The 20,241-nt window shown below is 35.9% G+C and overlaps 1 protein-coding gene across 1 annotated transcript in view; it reads right to left on the bottom strand.

The window, feature by feature from the left end:
• LOC132305085 (uncharacterized) overlaps nt 1-20,041 on the bottom strand; it is a 41,872-nt gene extending 21,831 nt beyond the window's left edge. Inside the window, exon 1 of the mRNA XM_059802768.1 lies at nt 19,943-20,041. Within this exon, the coding sequence (XP_059658751.1) occupies nt 19,943-20,041 (99 nt within the window). The remainder of the gene's footprint in view (nt 1-19,942) is intronic.
• Between the last annotated feature and the right edge of the window lie 200 nt (nt 20,042-20,241).

Below are 20,241 nucleotides of genomic sequence, written 5' to 3'. Positions count from 1 at the left end.
ATAGTCTCGGTATTTATTTATTCGTTTTAATTGTATTTTTAATTATTTAATTGATTATTTGACTCATTACTTATGGGTTTAATTGAATTAAGTGTTACTTGAGTATTTAATTATGTGTCTATATGTTATTTGTATTTGTCTATGTGTTAATTGTTTAATTAGATTATATGCTTAAATGGTGTTTTGATTAATTGTAAATTAAATGTTTTCTTTTCTTTTATTATTTTATTTTATTTTTCTTTTATAGTTATAGTTAGTAGTAATGGGTCAACCAATTGGGTCTCATTGACTACTTGAATAGAAGGTTGGATAGGTATGGATTATTACCCATGAATAGTTGTGTATATATATATATAGATATATATTATATACATATATAAAAGGGAAAATAATTTATTAATTACTTTTATGGTAACTTAGGTAGTAATATTTAATCTGATATATATGTTTTATATTTAAATAATAAAAATATACATAAATTTGATACATGTTATGTTTTAAGTTACTTTATAACATTATGGTAACTTAAGTATTATTGGATAATGCATTAATAAATAATGGGTCATTTATTAATTACTTTTATGGTAACTTGGGTAGTAATATTTAATCTGATGTATATGTTTTATATTTAAATAATAAAAATATACATAAATTTGATACGTGTTAAGTTTTAAGCTATTTTATAATGTTTTGGTAACTTAAGTATTATTGGATAATGCATTAATAAATAATGGGTAATTTATTAATTACTTTTATGGTAACTTAGATAGAAATATTTAACCTGATGTATATATTTTATATTTAAATAATAAAAATATACATAGATTTGATACATTTTATGTTTTAAGTTACTTTATAATATTATGATAACTTAAGTATTATTGGATAATGTATTAATAAATAATGGGTAATTTATTAATTAGTTTTATGGTAAGTTGGGTAATAATATTTAATCTGATGTATATGTTTTATATTTAAATAATAAAAATATACATAGATTTGATACGTGTTATGTTTTAAATTACTTTATAATATTATGGTAACTTAGGTATTATTGGATAATCCATTGATAAATAATGGGAGGTGTATAATTTATTTATTTAATAAAGATATACATAAATTATATACGTAACATATTTTATTTATCTTTTTAATATATATATATATATATATATATATATATATATATATATATTTTCTAAGTTGACTTGGATTGGGAAAATGGTTAGGGTTATTTTATTTAGCCTATAAATATATAGTTATAGGTTATAAAAGGGGGTTAGAAATACTCACGTGATATATTCTAGAGAGAGAGAGAGTTAGAGAATGAAGGAGGAAAATGAAGAAATGAGGAGAAAAACCCTGTAGAGAGAAGATCAAGGAAGAAGAAGTTTAACTTTCGATCCGAAAGTTTAAGGCAAGTTCTTCTTCTATCATTTTCCCTTTGATTCATGTTTCTGTACATGCTTAGGAAATTTCAGAATTTATTAAACACATAACATCAAATAATTATACATGTTTAATTGGATTAGAACATAGGTTTTATGAATTTGGTTCATATCTGTTCTTGTGTTATGAATTGATAGATGCATGATTTTGATTTGATTTCTGGTATGAATTTTTACATGTTTAAATTGTGTATTTTTCATATTTGTGGAATGATGGAACGTAGAAACATGCCTAGGATTCCTGAACATTAAATAGGAACTAGGTTTGCGTTTAAATAAATTTAAATAGACTCAATCATAATGATGCTTGCTATTTGAATATTTAAAATAAACGAATGGATTTAATCTTTTAAAATGTTTTAGCAATTGAGATTAAATGTGTAAGATGAATTGGATATGGAGAATGCTTATTTGACGGTATAATAAAATATCATCATGTATAAGATTCAGTTTGTGTAGGATATATGATATAGGAAGCTTAAATAAATAATAAGTCATTCTTATTTTGTGATAACTTGATATCATATTATCATAGTTATTTCTAGATTGTTTGATGTATTTCCATAATCGTTACATCAATTGTTGGATTGTGTAGTTTAATGCACCGGTATGGGACGGTGGCATTCTAGGGACGGATTAACTTATCAATTAAGTCATACCTATTTTATATAAATGAATGGATTAACTAAAATGTTAAGTCCTACTTATATTCAAGTCAGGTCAGCTAAACAAGTTGAATGACTTATGGAGGATTAATTTATTATATAAGGGAATGGATTAAGTAAAATGTTAAGTCCTACTTATATTCAAGTCAGGTCAGCTGAACAAGTTGAATGACTTATGAAGGATTAATTTATACTGGATAGGATGGTTACTAGAGTTTATATATATAAATATAGTGCCATGATATGAGTTTGAGTTTCAGGATCAGTGGTTAGGGCGCGTATATCGTCAGGGATGTGTAGTTAGATATAGTGTAATTATGTACCCTGGTAGGTCTAAGTACTCATGCCCACTGTATGTGCGTTTTGCATGTTGCTTACTATTCAGGTTGAGACAACCCTATAATCTAATGAGGTTCCTTTAGTGTGTATATATATATATATATATACGGACTACTAGTTATTATTGGATTGACTAGGATATATACGTGTATCGGATCTCTGCTTGGACTGTAGTAGAGTAGAATTTGTTTATGGGCCTGACCCACCACTATTTTTCAGGTGTTTGTCAAGAGTAAAGGTTGTTTGTGCTGAGCGGGGATCAGTCTACTTCATTCTTCCGATGCTACATAGGAGTTCCTTTATGATTCAGTTCCCTGATTTAGACAATTATTGTTCCTGTTGATTTCCTTGATAGAGTCGCCACAACCAACAAAGCTTGAAAGTTGTGTGTGAATTTAGGAGGTGGCCAAGTTTTACATTTATAGAAGCCACTACTACCTTTCTCTATATAAAATATAGATAGGGCGAGTAAGGATCGTCCCAAGGGATTTGATGGTGTATCGAATTGTGAAACTATGGTAATTAGGGTTAGTAGGTCGAGTGATCACACAATTGGTTGGTTGGTTGATTAAGCTAAATAAAATAATATGAGGTAAACAAGAGAGAGAGAGGTCTTGGGGTGTAGAGATCACCACCAAGCAATACTTTTCTATACTACTAACAAGTGATCAATTGAGGGTAATGGATGTGTTGCAATATGATAAGGGTGTGTGTGCATTAGGTTGATTCAATTGGCAAGGATGACAAATCAAGCAAATATTGTCTAAACATCATGTGAAGAGCACAATATATCTAAACAATAGAGCATATATTGTCTAAACAACATGGGGATAGCACAATGATCAAAACAAGTCATTAATCCTTCATTAAGCTCACAATCCACATGCAACACAATGTTAGAGGAATATGCCATTTGGACTCACAAGCATGGAACATCAAACATCAAGAGTAGATTGTCCTCCCATCTAACATTACACTACCACTACACTAAATCTACACTACTAGCATGAAAATAAAGCTATCTAGACTAGGGGAGAGGCACAAACCATCAAGAATAGGCATAAGCCATCAAATGAACCAAAATAGCATTCATTAAGCATATCATCTTGATAATCTCTAGATCTATAGCATCAATACACATAGACATGCATCAAAAACACTAAATCTAGAGATAAGCACATGAATATCCTACTCTAGCATACATAGACATATGGATAGAATAGAATAGTTAATTGGAAGCATTAAACCATACAAACCATGAAATAATCAAGATTTATGTATACATGAATATCAAGATGTATCATACAACACTAATCCCTCAATAATACACAAGATTAGAGTATAGAAAGCATGCTTGGGGCTAACTCTAGCCCCAAGAAGATGTCTAGCCACTCATGGTAGTGATGATCCAACCCTCAAGGGCTAACTCCATGGCTGCTCCTTTTTGGTGAAAATCTCCTCCAATGGTTGCTCTAGCTTCCTCCCTTCTTCCTCTCCAAGAATAGCCTCCAAGATGATTTTCAATGTGTGACAAGAGACTCTAGAGCCCTCTCCAAAAAGTGTATCATATTTCTTATATAGGTAGGTCAAATACACCCTATGATGAGCTGTGGTCGTGCAAGGCATATTCTCCAATGATTGGATGAAGGACGGAATAAATGAGCTGGACTTTAACTTTTTCTCGCTGGAGGAAGTTCGATCGATCGATCGAACCTTAACTTGGATCGATCGAAGATGGGTTCGATCGATCAAACTGCATCTTGGATCGATCGAAGTGGTCTGACTCCTCTGGATAAGGACAAGGCTGAGATATTTCGAAGATATTTATGGGGAAAAGGACAAAAGTGGTTGGTAGGCGTACAGCTGTGGATAAGATCAATCATTTGAATAGGACAAAATAGGGTTCGATCGATCAAAGGTGATGTTCGATCGATCGAACTTGGAATTTCAGCAAAGGCCAAGGTTGGATCTATCGAGAAGTACTGTGATCGATCATAGATGTTCGATCGATCGAACTCTAAGTTGGATCGATCGAACTTTTCAGCTGCACAACTTAATTCCTTTTTGCTCCTTTCTTTCTCCACTTTGCTCCCTCCTTTGGTTTATCTCAGGATTGCTTCAATTAAGCTCTTATTTGGCTGAGTTAGCTCAATTTTGGGATTAGTGCCTGAAAATATAAATAACACGCAATAAGTCTAAAACGGCAAAGTAAGATAGATAAAGGTACTAGAATGCTTAAGCTTAACGGGTTTAAATGCGCACTTTTCGGTGCTCATCACACCCCCAAACTTAAATATTGCTAGTCCCTAGCACTGAACTAAGAAGTAAAGGAATGAAATGAACAACTAAACAAGTATAAACTGGAAAGCAAGTAAAATGATAACACCATTTTCGTAGGGAACACGATTGCATTTAGCATATGCAACAAGCCTTTTAAACCCCTAGGTTACCCCTAGTGGATGAGTAAAGTCTCGTGAGGGTTTCCAGAAATGATACCCACAAACATTAAGCTCATTCTTTCAAAAGAGGCACCAATATTGCAAACAAGCATTGGGAGAAAACTACCTCAAGTATGCAATTTTTCAACCGTTTCTAAGCAATCTCCCAAAATTTCAATATCAAGCAAGCAAGTATGGTCCTCCATATATCAAGAAAATGATCGTGAAAATTGAAACAAGTTTAGAATCCATGTGAGAGGTCCGGCATCAAGTGTGTTGCTATCTTAGCCAACTAGAGAAGTAATCACATCCTTACCCTCAAACTAGCACACAAATCTAGTCCCAATCATCAAGACAAAAAGTGGACCTTTTATTAAAACTTTATTGTTCTAGGTGCGCTTATTCTTTTCACTCTATTTTTTTTTTTTTTTTTTTTTTTATTGAGGATCAAAGATGGAAGTATTGTGCAATGTGTTGATCTCTTAAGCTTTCTAGAAGATTCATGTAGCGAGCTTTAGGTCAATGACTCCCAAACCAGATGGCTTTAGGGCATTAGGTGTTAAGACACCCCTACGGACTTACAAACTCAAATCAACTAGGCTACAAATCAAGACAACAACCATCTAATCATTTCCTACTTCTCACGTTTTGGGAAAAGTCCTCACTTTTATTACTTTTGCAACTTTTTTTTTTTTTTTTTTTTTTTTTTGAAATAATCAATTATTAACCTAGAGTTTGGGCCCTCCACCTTTCGGCGCGAGAAGTTCACTGCTTAATGAGGCAAGAATCCCGGCTACTCAATAAAAAGGAGTTGTTATCCACCTTTATCAAGAATGAAAGCTTTCAATGCACTACTAACCCAATTGGGATATAACCAATTCAATAATCAACAAAGTATGTACCCCACAAATGAATGCTAGTGTGCACCGGTGCTAGTGTAGAATCCTAGAATGAATCTCAAAACAATCACAAATTCAGGATGATGTGGACCACAAATGCAAGCAAGATATCAATCTTTTGAAAAATTTACTCCTAAATGGCATCCTCAAGGCATACAAGGAGTATTGGACTCTCAAGTCAAGCAATTTTTAAATTTTAAGCAATATAGTCCTCAAAAGATCAAAATCATAGCTAGAAATGGACCAAGTATAGAAATATCCCTCAAATACACAAGACATGCTCAAAATTTGAATTTTAAAGTAACACTGAAACATACACCAATACCCCCAAACTTAAACTGCACATTGTCCTCAATGTGTGAAGAGAACAAAGGAAAGAGTATACCAGTGCTTTAGACATGAATGATCGGGATAGAAATATCTAAAGTGGGTGGCATGGCCCCCCCAAACTTGGGATAAACTGTGGTACTGAAAAGTTTGCACTCGGATAAACTCATTAGATAACAAGTAGGATAATCAGTGCACAGTGGACATGCAAGTGTAAAATGGGATAAATAGAGATTAGAGAGAGAGGTGTAAGAGTGGTCCTGAAAAATTGGGCAGCACTCTCTCACTGAAGTTACTGTGGTGTACCTGATGGAGTCAAACATACAAATATGAGATACTAAGAGACATCCATAATCAAAAAGCAATATATAGAGAATATAAAGTGCAAGTACATCAATAAAATAATAAAGCCGACAGACCGGCCGCAAAGTATAATACAGTAACAGTGACAGTATAATATAGATCCAGAATAAAAGAAATGAAAGCATAGAACAACTGGAAGTGGAGTCTCAGGAGGCCTGATCGTGAAGATCTGCAGTGGCTGGAGGTGCAGGTGCGGGTACAGGGAGTCGGCTGGAGAGATCGGCAAAGCAAGTCATAACATCCACCCTGAAAGAGGTGACCTCAGCTCGGTGGGCAGTGATGTCGGCTCGCATGGCTGCTACGTCCTCCTCTAGTGTCTGCAAGCGTGCTCCGAATCCGGGAGTGGGAACTGGAGACTCAGGCAGAGATGCCTCTGAAGAAGACTCCCGAACTCGCTCCTGAGCAGCGGCTCGATCAATGGTATCATCGGCATCAGCATCATCTGCAGCATCGGCATACTCCTCCGCAGGTCGCTCTAGGTCAATATCCATGCGATCGGTAGCCGGACCGACTGGTGCGTCGTCCGCTGCGATATCTGCTGCTGCTGGAGGTGCCGACTGTGCCTGGGCTGCCTCCCCCTCCTCTAGTTCAGCTGATGCCTCTACAGCTGGCTCCTGAAGACTCCGAATAAGAGCATTGTAGCTCTTATTCCAGTCGCTCCTCCTATAGAAGCTGGACCGTGCAAGGGGCTCCTCATCTGGGGGCACTCTGTAGCGCTGGTCAAGAAGGATCTGCGTGATGAGGTGTCCGAAGGGCAGGACTTTGGACCGCTTAGGGTCCTTCCTGGAAATGAAAGAATCATACAGCAACCTCATCACGCTCCAGATGAGGACTGGGATAGATACCCAGCAGCCCGTGTAAAAAGCGTAAAGAGCTGTCAAGTAGTCATGACGCCTCTGGATCTTGTGGCCTACCATGTAAATGTTCTGGAAGAGAACTGTGTCGATGAACCAGAGGTTGTCAGGCAAGAAGGTCCTGGTGGTGAATGTCTAACCACCGGCATGATGGCCTGTCAAGGAGACATCCATGTCAGAAAATGCCTATGCAGCCTCGGGTATGTCTCTGCAAGCTCAGGTGGACACCGGTGTGGGCACCGGCAAGCACGGGCCAGAGTGTCAACTGTGATGACAATCTCGTGGACGTCCAGTGTAGTGATCATCTCCGCGATAGATCGTGGCGAGGGCCGGAGATGCTGAAAGAATAGCCGCACCAGTCGCGGGTATACTAGGCCGGTGACTGGGGCAAGGATGGCTGAGAGGCCCCGCTGCATGATATCCTGATAGCTAGACCGGGTCAGGATAGACTCGGAGAAGTACTCAGTATCGAAGTACGATTCCTGAGCCACGGTCATGGCTGCATATCTCGGCAGCAACTAGTCACGGCGCTGAGCCGATAGAGGTGGTTGTGGTGATGGCATGGCGGCTGCATCTGCCTGATGGTGCACAGGAGAAGGTGATGGTGTGAAGGCTGGAGGAGCCTAGGATGTAGATGGCACGTGGTCAGCTCCCTCCTCAGCCTCGTGGGATGGGGACTGAGGGGGAGTAGCCTGTGCAGGCTCCTCATGAGCATGAGATGGCTCTGCAACCATCTCTATCCTGGGCCGTATATGTCTGCGGGGTCGCTATGGTCCCGAAGATCGCTTGGCTACTGTCTTGAACCGCGAAGGCATGATCTGTAAAAAGACAAGAAAATTTCAATATATAAGTCAATGCCAGATATATAAGAATTTAAATGCATAATAGAAACATGTATGTCAAATAAGATAGACAAAATATGGATGACATGAATCTATGATAATGATGAAATGTGAGTCATGCTAAGCAATGTAGGTATAAAATGCATCCAATGTGGAATATCACAGGCATTGTGCGTATAAAGATAGCATGAAGACGACACAAGATGAATGGAGTGTGTATGTGTGATCTTTGAAAGTTCGATCGATCGAACTTTAAGTTCGATCGATCACAGAAATTTTCGATCGGTCGAAGTGAAAAATGTTCAAAAGTTGGATCGATCGAAGTGAATTGGATCAATCCAACACTTGGATCGATCGAAGCATGAAAGTGCACAAGATTGGATCGATCGAAGGTATTGAAATGCAGTTCACTACTTCGATCGATCGAAGCACAAGTTCGATCAATCAAACTGTGTGAATGCCGAATCTGTAAAGTGGCAGATCTGTGAGATCTAGAGCACGAGGCCCACACAAATGTGTTTGTGGGCCCATCTACACACCAAACATCCAATCCTCAACACCCAAACACTCCCCAAATGCCAAATCAAATCAAAAATCCCCAATTTTGGTTCGGCCGAATGCATGTGTGAATATGTATATCATAATCATGAAATTGATGCTTCAAAATGGATGATTAATACACATACAACATAAATCAATATAGAAAATCATGAATCATGCATCGATTAACTTTTAAATCAAGAAATGGCTCGTGGTTTACCTCAAAACCGAGAGGGATGAGATGAGAGAGAGGGGGCGAAGCCACGGTGAAAATAAGGCTTGAGTTGGCCGGAATTTGCTCGCCGGAGATGGGGAAGATGATTGGGAATTGGGTTTTTACCGGATTAGGATGAGATTGAGAGAGGAGGGAGACTAGGGTTCGGTTTCCTTTTGAAGTTGGATCGATCCAAAGTGATCGATCCAACTCGGTTATATTTTAAAAACATGATATGCAGAGTTCGATCGATCGAAGATGGAGTTCGATCGATCGAACTTAGGTCTCCACTCTTAATGGCATTTTTTTTTTTTTTTTTTACCATGAAATTTGAAAAATCAAAGGAAATTAAATTAATGAGATGCAAATTTCGATCGATCGAAGAGGATAAAGAATGTACAAGTTTAAGGGTTCAAGAGTTGACACGTGTTGGAACCTTGGATCGATCGAACTTGGAATTCGATCGATCGAACATGAAAAATTTTGAAAAGTCCCGAGAGCATGCATTTTGGAATTTGGATGCAAGTCCAAAATTTTTTTAAGTGTTGGGACTCATGATCGATCGAACAACATGTTGGATCGATCGAAAGATAGTTCGATCGATCGAAATGGTTTACGATCGATCGAACTTTTGAAAATTTGGAGATCCCGAAAGCATGCATTTTGGAATTTGGATGCAGGTCCAAAATTTTTCTAAGTGTTGGGTGCAAAATGAGAGCTGGATCGATCGAGTCCATAGTTGGATCGATCGAACCAAAGTTCGATCGATCGAACCAAAACTTGGATCGATTGAAATTATGCCTAAATGCTCAAAATGACCTGAATGCTCATGCAATCCCTTACTCAGTTCCTTCCAATGTATATGAACCACAAAAACAGTATCTAGACTTCACAAGAATCAAAATGCAAGATAGAAATGAGGGAGGAATAGGGTTTTGACATCCTACGAATTTCGGTGCTAGTCTTTAACGTCTCTAGCAAGACCTAGGGTTCTTTTAACCCAGATCAAAGATCTTGCAATGGATCCCCTCCTTTTTGGGATGAGAGATGTTTTGAGTCACTCCCAACAAATGGTTCTTAGAAGAACTTGTTGGGGTAAACTCAAAAGACGTCTTGAGTTCCTTGTCAAAACTTTCCTTGGGCTTCCACGCCCTTTCACAACAAGAGTTCGAAATCACTTTTCTTGCATGCAATGCTGAAGATGAAAATGAAGGCTTTGAAACATTGTTCATGCACAAAAGCTCATTCCTTTCACAAGCAAGATCATGATATTCCTCTACCACATTAACCTCTTCCTCATATTTGTCAAATGGATTGGGTGTGGGGTTAAAGATGTTCAACTTCACTCTCATGTGCCTAAAAGAAATCTTCATTATCCCCGTCCTACAATTTATGTTGGCATTTGAGGTTGCCAAGAAAGGACTGCCAAGGATAACCGGAATTTGGTTCTTTGGATTGGGCACCGGTTCCGTGTCAATGACGACAAAGTCAACCGGGAAGAAGAACTTATCAATCTTAATCAACACATCCTCAATTATCCCCCTAGGCTTCTTAATGGATCGGTCGGCAAGTTGTAAAACCACCGACGTCGGTTTCAATTCACTTAGGCCCAATTTGACATAAACCGAATAGGGAAGAAGGTTAACACTAGCCCCTAAGTCAAGAAGTGCCCGGTTGATGACATGTTCACCAATGACACAAGATGTTGTAGGTGCACCGGGGTCTTTAAACTTTGGCAAAGTGTTGTGTTGTAGAATGGAACTCACTTATTCGGTTAAGACCACTTTTTTTGATGTTTGGCTCTTGTTCTTCCGCTTTTGGGTGCATAAGTCCTTTAAGAATTTGGCATAAGCCGGAATTTGCTTAATTGCATCCAAAAGTGGAAGATTGACTGTGACTTGCCTAAACATATCCATTATCTCATTGTTCTTGGTCTTTTGCCTTTCTTTTGAAATGGACCCTTTCAAGGCATCCGGAAATGGAGCTTTTTCAAAAACTCTTTCAGCATTTTCTTTCAAAGAATTTTCAGCATTTTCTTCCAAAGAATTTTCAGCATTGGACTTGTTCGATTCATTGGATTTCAAATCACTTTTCAAAGAAGAATCATGAATAACATTTTTTAAAGAACTTTTCTCAAACACATTTTTCAACACTGTTTTCAATGAATCTCTTTGGAAATCATCTTTCAACTCACAATTTGAGGGCTTCTCATTCTCAAGATCATGCACATGCAATGAATGAGGAATAGTGTGTGGAACAGGACGGGTGACAACTTGAGGTTGTACCGGTTCACTCTCTTCTTTAGGCATTCTAACTTGATTGTCTACTACCCTACCACTTCTCAAGGTTGTTACCGCATTGACATGCTCAACATTATGCCCTTCCAATGAGGATTTGGTTTCTACAGCACATTGTTGTTTGATTGGGGCATTCATGTGCATCTTTCCCTTCTCTCTAGCATTAAGTGTTTCAGCTATTTGCCCTACTTAGGTTTCTAGCTTGGCAATTGATTGAGAATGAGAATGCAACAATTGAGTATTTGCTTCTAGAGTGCCCAAAGCATTTAAAACCTTTTCCTCAAAAGCGGAACCTCTAGAATTTCCTTGAGAATATGATTGGTTAGGAAAAGGATAACTAGCAAATTGATTTCCTTGTGAGTTATATGGTCTTGAACCTTGGGATCCTTGGTTTTGAAGTGGAGGTGGAATGTATTTCCCTTGAAAACCGCCTTGGGAAGAGTTCGAGCCCTCCCCTTGGTTTTTCCAATAAAAATTAGGATGATTCCTCCAACCGGGATTGTAATGGTTACCATAAGGATTATTCCCTTGGTTCACAAATGTTGCATTAACTTGCTCAATGGGTTCATTTTGAATTTGTCCATGAGGACAATTAGAAGTAGAATGAAGAACACTAGAACAAGTCATACATGATTCATTTTGAGCTCTAGGAGAATGGTTAGGAAAGGAAGACACTTGATTCGCCAAGTTTTGATTGATCAATTGATCAAACTTTTGAGATAAAGACTTCATCTCGGTGGTTATATCATTTGAATGGTCAACTTGATGCAAGCCAACACTCTTCCTACCTTGAGAATTTCTACCATTCCTAGATGACAATGTTCTATGCAAAGAGTTTTCACTCATGCTCTCATAAAGACGCCACACGTCTTCCTCTTGCCGGTCTATATAAGAACCTCCCATTGAAGTATCAATCATGCCTTTATAATTGTCCGATAAGCTTTCAAAGAAGAATTGGACCAATTGCCATTTAGGCATGTCATGGTGAGGACACTTCCTAAGCAATTCATTGAAGCGTTCCCATGCCTCGTGGAAAGTTTCTCCCTCCCCATGTGTGAATACCCTAATGGCGGTTCTCATAGCATTGGTCTTCGAAACCGGATAGTACTTTTTCAAAAATTCTTGTTGCATTTCTGCCCAAGAAGTTATAGAAAAAGGCCTAAGGTTGTTAAACCAATACTTCGCCTTATCTTTAAGGGTGAATGGAAAAAGTTTCAGCCTTAAAACTTCTTCCGGCATGTCCGTGTATCGAACGGTAGAACAAACTTCAAGAAACTCATCCAAATGCTTGTAAGGTTCTTCACTAGGAAGTCCATGAAAGTTAGGTAGCATTTGGATAATTTGTGCTTTAATCTCATAATGGTGTGCTTTAAATGGTGGCAATTGAATGCATGTGGGTGCATTATACTCATTAGGCACATAGTGATCTCTCAATGCGAGTGGTGGATTAGCAACTTGAGGTGCAACATGGACACCTTGATTATATTGAGCTTGATTAATGATGGGGGGTTGTGGTGTATACATTGGCCTTGGAATTCCCATTGGAATTTGGCCTTGTTGTTGAGGAGGTTGATGAATGTATGGCCTAGGCATGCCTAATGGAACTTGCATATTATCATTTTGCACATTAGGGTGAAGGATGCCTTGTTGGTCTATGTGACCAAGGTCTTCAACATGATCATCATTGAGAACGTCCATTGGTAGATTGGTTCTATGTGAACTTCCTCTTCCCCTTGGATTCCTAATAGTGGATTCTAAATGCAAATCAAGAGGGACAATAGTAGGTCTCAATGAACGACGATCATGCATGCACAATGCAACATGAATAAGCAACTTTTTCAACAATGCAATTAAACTTCACAACCACAATTTTCAAATGTAATGTATGTCAAATAAATGCCTCCACGTGGGCCCCCGATTTAACTAAGGAGATTGAGTAAGAAGGTCTCACAATAGTCCTTTAGCACTTCAACTCCAAATTTAAAAGCTTAGCTTAACAAAAAAAAAAACTCTTCATTTTTAGCATTTTTTTTTTTCCTTTTTGCTTGCTTTGCTCCTTAGCTTTGAAGTTCTTTGCTAGCTCCTTGCTCAATGCACCTTGTTAATGAAGAACAAACTTAATAAGTAATCAAAAACAGAAAATAAAAAGAAAGTAAAGACACGATCAAAAGAATACTAATCCTAATTGAATTTCACAATTCGACGTTGCCAATTTAAAATCACCGGCAACGGCGCCAAAAACTTGCTGTTGGTTTCCTTGATGGAGTCGCCACAACCAACAAAGCTTGAAAGTTGTATGTGAATTTAGGAGGTGGCCAAGTTTTACATTTATAGAAGCCACTACTACCTTTTTCTATATAAAATATAGATAGGGCAAATAGGGATCGTCCCAAGGGATTTGATGGTGTATCGAATTGTGAAACTATGGTAATTAGGGTTAGTAGGTCGAGTGATCACACAATTGGTTGGTTGGTTGATTAAGCTAAATTGAATTCAACTAAATAAAATAATATGACGTAAACAAGAGAGAGAGAGGTCTTGGGGTGTAGAGATCACCACCAAGCAATACTTTTCTATACTACTAACAAGTGATCAATTGAGGGTAATGGATGTGTTGCAATATGATAAGGGTGTGTGTGCATTAGGTTGATTCAATTAGTAAGGATGACAAATCAAGCAAGTTGTGATACCCCCGAATTTTCGAATGTGGGTTGGCCAGGCCCACGCCCGAATACCCGAGGATATCAAAACAAATTGATAATAAACGAACACAGAGTACAAAAGAATAAAGAAGAATAAATAAAATGCTGACAAAAAAGAAAATGATAATCTAATAATAAACCTCATAATATATTTCCATTAATTAATAAACTCTTCTGATACAAATGATCCTCCAAAAAACAACTCGGGAATCCATACTGTGTGGACCCCTAGAAAATCCAAACTAAACAAATGACAGTAATCTAAAACAGGAAACTGAATCATAAAGGAACTCCTATGTAGCATCGGAAGAATGAAGTAGACTGATCCCCGCTCAGCACGAACAACCTCTACTCGTGACGAACACCTGAAAAATAATGGTGGGTCAGGCCCACAAACAAGTTCTACTCTACTACAGTCCAAGCAGATATCCGATACACGTATACATCCTAATCAATCCAACAGTAACTAATAGTCCGTATATATATATATACACACTAAAGGAACCCCACTAGACTATAGGGTTGTCTCAACCTGAATAGTAGGCAACATGCAAAACGCACATATAGTGGGCATGAGTACCTAGACCTACCAGGGTACACAACTACACTATATCTAGCTACACATCCCTGGCGATATACGCGCCCTAACCATTGATCCTGAGACTCAAGCTCATATCATGGCACCATATTTATATATATAAAATCTAGTAACCATCCTATCCAGTATAAATTAATCCTCCATAAGTCATTCAACTTGTTCAGCTGACCTGACTTGAATATAAGTAGGACTTAACATTTTAGTTAATCCATTCCCTTATATAATAAATTAATCCTCCATAAGTCATTCAACTTGTTCAGCTGACCTGACTTAAATATAAGTAGGACTTAACATTTTAGTTAATCCATTCCCTTATATAAAATAGGTAGGACTTAACTGATAAGTTAATCCATCCCTAGAATGCCACCGTCCCATACCGGTGCATTAAACCACGCAATCCAACAATTGATGTAACAATTAAGGAAATACATCAAACATTCCATAAATAACTATGATAAATATGATATCAAGTTATCACATAATAGGAATGACTTATTATTTCTTTAAACTTCCTATATCATATGTCCTACACAAACTGAATCTTATACATAATGATATTTTATTATACCGTTAAATAATGATTCTCTATATCCAATTCATCCTACACATTTAATCTCAATTGCTAAAATATTTTAAAAGATTAAATCCATTCGTTTGTTTAAAACATTCAAATAGCAAGCATCATTATGATTGAGTCTATTCAAATTTATGAAAACCCAAACCTAGTCCCTATTTAATGTTCAGGAATCCTAGGTATATTTCTATGTTCCATCATTCCACAAATATGAAAAATACATAATTTAAACATGTAAAAATTCACATAAGAAATCAAATCAAAATCATGCATTTTATCAATTCATAACACAAGAATAGATATAAACCAATTTCATAAAACCTATGTTCTAACCCAATTAAACATGCATAATTATTTAATTTTATGTGTTTAATAAATTCTGGAATTTCCTAGGCATGTACAGAAACACAAATCAAAGGGAAAGAGATAGAAGAAGAACTTGCCTTAAACTTTCGAATCGAAAGTTAAACTTCTTCTTCCTTGATCTTCTCTCTACAGGGTTTTCTCCTCATTCCTTCTTCTTTCTCATTCTCTCTCTAACTCTTTCTCTATAGAATATATTACGTGATATATTTTCACTCATTTTTCAACCTATAGTTGTGTATTTATAGGCTAAATAATAACCCTATTCCTTTTCCCAATCCAAGTCAACTTAATAAAGAAAAATAAAAAATAAAAATATTAAAAAGGTAACTTAAAATATGTTACGTATATAATTTATGTATATCCTTATTAATTAAATAAAATATATACATTAGATTATTTATTAATACTAAAGTTACCATAATACTAAAAGGTAACTTAAAACATGTTACGTATATAATCTATCTATATCCTCATTAAATAAATAAAATATATACATCAGATTATTTATTTATACTAAAGTTACTATAATATTAAAAAGTAACTTAAAACATGTTACGTATATAATCTATCTGTATCCTTATTAAATAAATAAAATATATACATCAGATTATTTATTTATACTAAAGTTACCATAATATTAAAAAGGTAACTTAAAATATGTTACGTATAAAATATATGTATATCCTTATTATATAAATATATAAAATATATACATCAGATTATTTATTAATACTAAAGTTACTATAATATTAATAAATTACTTTCCTTTTTATATATATGTATATACATATATATCTATATATATACATATACAACTATCCATGTGTAATTATCCATACCCATCCAACCTCCTATTCAAGTAGTCCGTGGGACCCAATTAGTTAGTCCATTACCACTAATCATAACCATAAAATAAAATAAAATAAAATAAAACATTTAATCATTTAATTTATAATTAATTACAATTAATCAAATACATCATTTAAGTGCACAATCTAATTAAACAAATAATACAAATAACACCTAGACAAAATACAAATAACACATAGATAAGTAGCCAATTAACCAAGTAACACTTAATTCAATTAAACATATAAACAATTAGTCAAATAATCAATTAAACAATTAAAAAAATATAATAAAAATAAATAAATAAATACCGAGACTATCCTTTTAAAATTAGGGGTATTACACAAGTATTGTCTAAACATCATGTGAAGAGCATAATATATCTAAACAATAGAGCATATATTGTCTAGACAACATGGGGATAGCACAATGATCAAAACAAGTCATTAATCCTTCATTAAGCTCACAATCCACATGCAACACAATGTTAGAGGAATATGCCATTTGGACTCACAAGCATGGAACATCAAACATCAAGAGTAGATTGTCCTCCCATCTAACATTTCACTACCACTACACTAAATCTACACTACTAGCATGAAAATAAAGCTATCTAGACTAGGGGAGAGGCACAAACCATCAAGAATAGGCAAAAGCCATCAAATGAACCAAAATAGCATTCATTAAGCATATCATCTTGATAATCTCTAGATCTATAGCATCAATACACATAGACATGCATCAAAAACACTAAATCTAGAAATAAGCACATGAATATCCTACTCTAGCATACATAGACATATGGATAGAATAGAATAGTCAATTGGAAGCATTAAACCATACAAACCATGAAATAATCAAGATTTATATATACATGAATATCAAGATGTATCATACAACACTAATCCCTCAATAATACACAAGATTAGAGTATAGAAAGCATGCTTGGGGCTAACTCTAGCCCCAAGAAGATGTCTAGCCACTCATGGTAGTGATGATCCAACCCTCAAGGGCTAACTCCATGGCTGCTCCTTGTTGGTGAAGATCTCCTCCAATGGTTACTCTAGCTTCCTCCCTTCTTCCTCTCCAAGAATAGCCTCCAAGATGATTTTCAATGTGTGACAAGAGACTCTAGAGCCCTCTCCAAAAAGTGTATCATATTTCTTATATAGGTAGGTCAAATACACCCTATGATGAGCTGTGGTCGTGCAAGGCATATTCTCCAATGATTGGATGAAGGACGGAATAAATGAGCAGGACTTTAACTTTTTCTCGCTGGAGGAAGTTCGATCGATCGATCGAACCTTAACTTGGATCGATCGAAGATGGGTTCGATCGATCAAACTGCATCTTGGATCGATCGAAGTGGTCTGACTCCTCTGGATAAGGACAAGGCTGAGATATTTCGAAGATATTTATGGGGAAAAGGACAAAAGTGGTTGGTAGGCGTATAGCTGTGGATAAGATCAATCATTTGAATATGACAAAATAGGGTTCGATCGATCAAAGGTGATGTTCGATCGATCGAACTTGGAATTTCAGCAAAGGCCAAGTTTGGATCTATCGAGAAGTACTGTGATCGATCATAGATGTTCGATCGATCGAACTCTAAGTTAGATCGATCGAACTTTTCAACTGCACAACTTAATTCTTTTTTGCTCCTTTCTTTCTCCACTTTGCTCCCTCCTTGCGTTTATCTCAGGATTGCTTCAATTAAGCTCTTATTTGGCTGAGTTAGCTCAATTTTGGGATTGGTGCCTGAAAATATAAATAACACGCAATAAGTCTAAAACGGAAAAGTAAGATAGATAAATGTACTAGAATGCTTAAGCTTAACGGGTTTAAATGCGCACTTTTCGGTGCTCATCAATTGCTATGATTTGTTTAGTTTGGATTTTCTAAGGGTCCACATAGTATGGATTCTCGAGTTGTATTTTAGAGAATCAGTTGTATCAGAAGAGTTTATTAATTAATGGAAATATATTCTGAGGTTTATTATTAGATTATCATTTTAGTTTCTTGTCAGCTTATTTATTCTTCTTTATTCTTTTGTACTCTATATTCGTTTATTATCGATTTTATTTTTGATATCCTCGGGTATTCGGGCGTGGGCCTGGCCAACCCGCATTCGGAAATCCGGGGGTATCACATGGTTGTCAAATATTCTACCTCTATCACTTCTAATAGTTTTAATCCTATATTCTTTTTCATTCTCGACTTTTTTACAAAATTTAAAGAAAATTGTACAAGTCCCATTTTTGTGTGTAAGAAAAAATACCCAAGTGAATCTAGAGTAGTCATCAACAATGACAAAGGCATAGAGCTTTCCACCAAGACTAGTTACTCTCTCTGGACCAAATAAGTTCAAATGAATTAATTCAAGTGGTCTTGTAATCGTTATGTCCTTTTTTCTTTTAAATAATAACTTGATTTGCTTGCCTATTTGGCATGCATTACAAGTTTTATCTTTTGAGAAATTAGCCTTTGGGAGGCCTTTGACTAACTCATGCTTAGATAATTTTGAAATCAATTCCATGTTAGCATGACCTAATCTCCTATGCTACAACTAACTATTTTTATTTGAAGATACAAGGCACTTAACATCTTGATCATGCAATTTACATAAAAGTAAAGTATACACATTACTATTTCTAAGAGCACGAAACACTTCATTGTTATTCTTTTTAATAATGTATTTATCCGATTTAAATAGCGCATCATAACCTTTATCACATAGTTGACTAATGCTAAGTAAGTTATGTTTTAAGCCTTTGACAAGTAACACATCATCAATAGATAAGGAAGAAGAGATACCAATAGATCTAATGCCAATGACCTTGCCTTTTGAGTTGTCTTCAAACGTGACATTTCTTCCTTTGTGAGGCTTGATAGAGAGAAATTTTGAACAATCTCCCATCATATGTCTTGAGCATCCACTATCAAGGAACCACTTGTCCTTGGATGATGATGAAGTCTTCAAGCAAACCTACAAAAAGAATTTAAGTAATCTTCTTTTGGTACCCACATTTTCTTAAGTCCATGGGAGTTAGGAAGAAGTATAAATGTTCCTTTAATAGCCCAAATTTCTTTTATCTTGCATGGCCTAATGGGACAATGATTAATCTTATATCCTAACCTTTTACAATAATTGCATTTTGGATTTTAAGAGGAATTTTTAATAAAATAGTCATTCAAAGGTTTTATCTTTTTTGTTAAACAAGAATCTTTATTGTGAGAATCATATCCAAGTCCATCCTTAGCGTAAGCATTTCTTTGCTTACCAAGCATAAGACTTAAATTCTCTCTCCCTTTTGTGAACTTGGCTAAAGTCTCAATTTGATCCTCAATTATGACTTTCAAGGACTTATTTTCGGAGACTAAATCAATAGATGCTAATTCTTTAGCTAACTCACATTCTTTTTCCTTTTTCAATGCTTCATTTTCAAGAAGAGATTTTTCAAGCTTTTGAAAGATAATGTATTTTTCTCTTTTAAGACTAACACATTTTTGAACCATCTTGCCTAATTCGTCATGCAATTCTTTAAAAGCATCAAGTAAGTAATTGTGAGCATCAACTAATTTATCATAAGTAGTCTCTAAATCAAATGAGTCATGGTTTGAGTTTACCTTATCTTCATCGGCCATGAGACAAAGATTGACCAATTCATAAAGTTCATCATCACTTCCGGATCCATTTGAATCATCATCCTCCCATGTAGCACGCATGGCTTCCGTTCCTTTTCATTTTTGTATGCATAACAATCCGATTTGAAATGCCCCGATTTTTCACAATGAAAACAAGTGGGTGTTTCTTTTTTTCCTTGTTCACTTGTGGAACCACTTCTTTTGAGATTGTTGCTCTTTTAGTACTTCTTCATTTGAAGGACTCTTCTCACGGTTTTGGTGATGAGTGCAATTTATTCTTC

The sequence above is a fragment of the Cornus florida genome, unplaced genomic scaffold, assembly GCF_030987335.1.
Source record: "Cornus florida cultivar Cherokee Brave unplaced genomic scaffold, ASM3098733v1 CherokeeBrave_3.0.0_Hap2_Chr04, whole genome shotgun sequence".
NCBI lineage: Eukaryota > Viridiplantae > Streptophyta > Magnoliopsida > Cornales > Cornaceae > Cornus > Cornus florida.
This window is presented reverse-complemented; position numbering and strand designations above follow the sequence as displayed.